Source organism: Penaeus chinensis, chromosome 17 (assembly GCF_019202785.1).
Source record: "Penaeus chinensis breed Huanghai No. 1 chromosome 17, ASM1920278v2, whole genome shotgun sequence".
Taxonomy (NCBI): Eukaryota; Metazoa; Arthropoda; class Malacostraca; order Decapoda; family Penaeidae; genus Penaeus; species Penaeus chinensis.
Window position 1 is genome coordinate 6,213,383 of NC_061835.1, and position 5,149 is coordinate 6,218,531.

The window sequence follows — 5,149 nt, forward strand, 5'->3', positions numbered from 1 at the left end:
TAATATAAGTCTACACAATAATATGATACATAAAAAGAGAAAGACCTTTATACAAACTTAACAATATATATTCGAGATTACGAATACGAATATAAATTTATAAAAAAAAAATTGCAACAGCATACACTTTTTATAAAATCACCTAGTAACCTTGATGGGAATATTTGTTGATGGATTCTTATGGAGTTATTGCGTCGGATGAGAAACGTTGCAAATCGTCAATGAAATGTGAGTTTCTGAAAAGATTATTCGTGTATGCATGAAGCTTTGTACATCAGCCAATTGCCTTAAATTCGGTCAGTGTTTGTAGTTCTTTGGAGAGAATGTACACATGCTTTGCTCCCATAAAATGCATCAGGAAAACATATAGAAGTATAAAATCTCGTCAATTGATGACAAATATGGAAACATATGGCAATCGACACTGATGAAATGTACCTGCAGCTGAGGAAAGGAGACCGTCAGCATCACAGTTTTGAGAAAGAATGGGAATTTTGCGCACGTTAAGGGGGGGATGGAGGTGACGAAGCGTATATGATCGTCTATATTGAAAGGAGATATTAGAGAGGAATCTCCTTAAGACATTTTCGGAAGAGATCGAGGCGGAGCCTGGCCTTCGCAGCCGCCTCCTCACACGGCATGGTCCTCAACGAAACCAGAATTGTCGTGAGCGTCCTTCGCACTCGCTCCTGCCTCCGCTCTCTTCTCTTCGTTCTTCCTCTCCTCGTCCTTTCCCTCCAGCGCGGTCTCCTTCGGCTCCGAGTTGTACCAGCGGAGGAGCAGCGTGAAGATGATAGTGTTGGCGGCCATGAGGCCAGCGTAGAGCAGCGCCTCGTGGGATGCACGGTGCTCGAAGGCCCTGGTAGCGGCGCTGATGGCCTTCAGGCCGGCGAACAGCCACAGGCCCACGGTGATAGTGAACAGGTTGGCCGCCTGCAGGATGGACTTCATGGCTGCCGGCGCCTCCGAGTACGCGAAGTCCATGCCCGACACGGAGAACAGGATCTCGCCCACCGTCAGCAGGAAGTACTGCGGGAAAAGCCAGCCCATGTGCACTGACGAAGGCGCGGTCACGGGGAACACGCGCACGCCGTCGTCTTCGCCCGCGCTGCCCAGCACCACCACGTCGTACACGCCGTCCTGGAAGACGTTGGCCGCCCCGACCACGCCCGCGCCGTCCACCAGCACATCGTAAGGCTGAGGGCTCAGAATCTGGAACTCGGAGAGGCCGTCCTTGATGGGGAACTTCTCCTCCTGGGTCTCGTACTTAAAGGTGACCTCCGCGACGTCGCCCTCGACTACGATCACTCGCGCCTGCAAAAGAAGCGTCACGAAAATTATAATCGCGCTTACGTGGAGGAGAAATGTCTCTAACAACAGTGTTCAGACGAATGCAATGCATATGACTTAACTTTATTATAAGAACACAGTTACGAAATATGGTATAAAGGCATATATCAAACCTTATTGAACATTTCAACCGAATTAAGCAAGGGCTGATCACTACATGCAAAAAAAAAAAAAATGAAAAAATCCTGGAAACCTTCCAGGATCTCATTGGCCGCACAGGACTCACCTTGGCTTCAGCGTCCTCGTTTTTGAGGTACTCGAGGGAGGGCGCGAGAGATCGAGGGCCGGCGGCCGTGAGGACGAGCGAGGACTCGTGCGCCCCAAGGAGGACGACCTGCACTGGCGTCAAGTCGCCTCCGGCCGCGCACGATTTGCTGACCTGGACCTCCACCTTCTGGGGCGCGCCGCCGACCTCGGCGTTCGGGAGGGCGACCTGGCCCGCGAGCGGGATCATGAGCTCCTTCTTGGCCATCCTTTCGCCGTCCTCGTTGACGAGGTGCAGCTCGGGGGGCAGGTGGAGGGCGGCCTCGCACGGGAGAGCGTTGTAGACGTGCAGGCGGGCGTGGGTGGAGGGGATGAGCGTCTGTTCGACGGACATGTTGACGATGGCGTAGACGACAAAGGAGGAGACAGCGAAGGCCATTCCGGCGATCATCCTGGAGGTGGTGGAGGTGAGGACGCCGAGGCGCCCCAGGAGCGGGTAGATGACCTGATCGAAAAGGGGGATGAGCGTGAGGATGAGCAGCGGGTTGATAGTGGACGACATCTCGGGCGGGATCCTGTAGGATTCCCCGACGCGGCCGTCGAGCCGCTTGGCCTGGAAGATCATGCCCGTCGACGTCTGGTAGAACAAGGCCCAGAACAGCGGGTACGTGCAGAACAAGAGTAGCACGCGCAGGGTGATCTTCACGTCGCGGATGAGGTCGCCGTCGTAGCGGTCTCGGGCGCGGTCAACCCAGTGCGCCGCCTTGTCGTCCGTGCCGTCCCACTTGCGGCGCACCGCGTGCGCCACGCACCGCATCGCGCGCAGCAGCATCGTGTCCGGGGGTGCCTCGATGTACCGGGACCTTCCTGTGGGTAGAGAGGGTGAGGTGTTAGGGGCATTTGCATGGGCAGGGTGGGGGAAGGATAGATATATGGATCGAGTGACAAACGCGTAGGCTAATAAATGAAAGACATAATACAGACAGTCAGAATGAGAAAGATACATTCATCGGTAGATATACACCAGTGGTTCTCAAAGTGGGCTCCGACGCTCCCTAGGGACATTGGTTTGTTTCTAGCGGGGGTTGAAGTGACTTTAGAGCGACGTTTACAACTTCAGGAAAAGAAACAACTGACAAATATACTTCCATACACAAAATCAAACAATAACTAAACACCCAAGGAAAGGGAATCCATCCAAGCGCAAAGATCGTGATGGACAGCTATGAGGCAGCAGAACAATAACAACATACACAAACAAGTAAAGACAATACTCTCCGTTAACTAACCGAGCGCAAGGATGGTGATGAAGGCCGCCACGAAGGCGACGGGGATGAAGCAGGAAAACAACAAAACAAAATAACAAAAACAAAAAAACGACATGCATAAAACCAAACAGCAACTATAAAAACAAAAACACATAAAAGAATAAAGAAAAGGCAAATAGAAAAAAATCTTGTTGGCGAACTGACCGAGCGCGAAGATGGTGGTGGAGACAACCATGAAGCCGACGAGGATGAGGTAGGGCAGCAGGTAGCAGTCGTCGCCGAAGCACTGGACGGTGTCCCTGAGCTGCGCCGTCATGAACTGGCCCAAGAAGGCTCCGGCGTTGATCATCCAGTAGAAGGCGTAGAAGAACCTGTGGGCGTGATTAGGTGGGAGTATTAGGTTTGTGATACGATTCATCTTTAATTTTCTATTCATTATTTTTTTTTAAAGATAGATTTGGCAGAATGGTAAGTGTTATTTGGCAATGGTTGTGTATACATATTTCCTATGAGTATATGTTCAAATAATTACCGGGATTTTGGTTGAGCAAGTTTCTGCAACCTTCTATTTTTTTTCCTAATTACTTTCGCTTCTTCCCCTGTGCCCTTTCATAATTTCCCCCTTTTATTTGATCCTAATTCCCCGATTCCCTATTTTCTTCTCTCCTTTTCACATGTCCATTTCCCCGTTTGTTATTTCCCCAGATTTAATTTCAATTACTTCTTTTCACTTATTCCTCCTCTCATCCCACTGCCTTTTTGCCCTCTAGATTTTCCCCATACCCCCTCCCCTAACGCTTTCCTAGCATTCTCGGACTGAAATTTCATAACCACCCCTCCCCTAAACTTCCCTGGCTTTCCCCAACCTGACCTCCCCTAAACACTCCTGAACTTTCCTTGTCTTAGATAACCTTTTCGAAGTTTCCTGGTCTTCCTTAACTTTATGTGACCTCTTCTAACGTTCCCTGGTTTTCCCCTCTCTTCTAACCTTTGGCCTTCCATAACCTTTTCTGACCTTTCTAACCTTCCCTGACTTCCCCATCCTTTTCTAACCTTCCCTGATTTTCCCCAACCTCTTCTAACCTTCTATGACCTCCCATAACCTTCTCTGACCTCTTCTAACCTTCCCTGGCCTCTTCCAACCTTCCCCGACCTCTTCTCACCTCTGTTGCTGCTCCCTTTGCTCAGGAACCTTGAACTGGTCAGCGCCAAGGGACGAATACACGGCCTTCATCAGACCGGCTGCGATGCCCAGCACGAGCAGACCTGTTCGAAGAATCGCATGTGAGAAATTTTACAACAAAATCACCTTTTTTTTGGAGGGAGAGGGGCGCGTAATGCTATATAAACCGACCTGGTGAACGAATGTTTATTTATTTATTCATTGTCTTATTGATCTATTTTTTTTACACAATGCATGAACTTTTGTAGACTTTTTTCCTGGATAGTAAAGATGACTTTAGAAGGAAGATTAATTTCTACTGAAATTGAGATAAAGCAATGCTCACATTCTTTTTATCTCCTGGATCTAGTCTGAACTGATAATAAATTATAAGAAAAAACAAATGCGAAAATTAGAAATTAAAAGAAAAGATCTCTCTCTCTCTCCCTATCTCCCTTTCTCTCCCTAGCTCTCTCTCTCTCTCTCTCTCTCTCTCTCTCTCTCTCTCTCTCTCTCTCTCTCTCTCTCTCATTCTCTCTCTCTCATTAGATATACACAGCTCAACTTATCATGACCGTGCATGACCCAGGACCGACCTGCAATGCCCGTGACCTTGGCTGCGTCCACACTGGCCATGATGGGCGTGGCAGACGACAGGGAGTAGATGAGGGCGCCCACGGTGTAGCAGCAACACATGATGAGCACTGTCCGGGCCTGTGGGCGTGGGCGGCGTTATGAGCAAGGGGGAATTTGTTGGAGTGAAAGATCAATTTAATGCCAATTTTAGTTGGATTGTTTTAATCATTATCAATGAAAGAAAAGTGAAATGGGATACTTTTAAAACAAAAGGTGAGGTATTCTAAATTGATTAAATTACGAATATCTTTTAAAGAAATTGTTATAAAAATAGTCTGATAAGATATTAAAGTGGTATTAATTAAAGATGATCGAAATGATATTTATGATTTGACTAGCGACTGCTTAAATATATGAAATAAAAGAGTCAAATTCGATCTCATTAATAATCGCCTAGAATGTAATCAATTCAATAAGGTCATTAGAGAGCATCTAATCTCAATTTATGTCAGAGCTACAAAAATATATTAGAAATATTTAATTGTCAATTGTATTCAATTTTACAGTGTAAATTACTTCATTAGTCTGA

At 47.5% G+C, this 5,149-nt stretch overlaps 1 protein-coding gene across 1 annotated transcript in view; it reads right to left on the reverse strand.

Annotated features, from left to right (window-relative positions):
* The window catches only part of LOC125034117 (solute carrier family 15 member 1-like), a 17,630-nt gene continuing 12,481 nt past the window's right edge, over window positions 1-5,149 (reverse strand). Inside the window, exons 3-7 of the mRNA XM_047625756.1 lie at window positions 4,581-4,698; window positions 3,986-4,088; window positions 3,027-3,193; window positions 1,577-2,421; window positions 1-1,314 (exon numbers count right to left, since the gene is read on the reverse strand). Coding sequence (XP_047481712.1) covers window positions 631-1,314; window positions 1,577-2,421; window positions 3,027-3,193; window positions 3,986-4,088; window positions 4,581-4,698 — 1,917 coding nt within the window. The 3' untranslated portion in view covers window positions 1-630. The remainder of the gene's footprint in view (window positions 1,315-1,576; window positions 2,422-3,026; window positions 3,194-3,985; window positions 4,089-4,580; window positions 4,699-5,149) is intronic.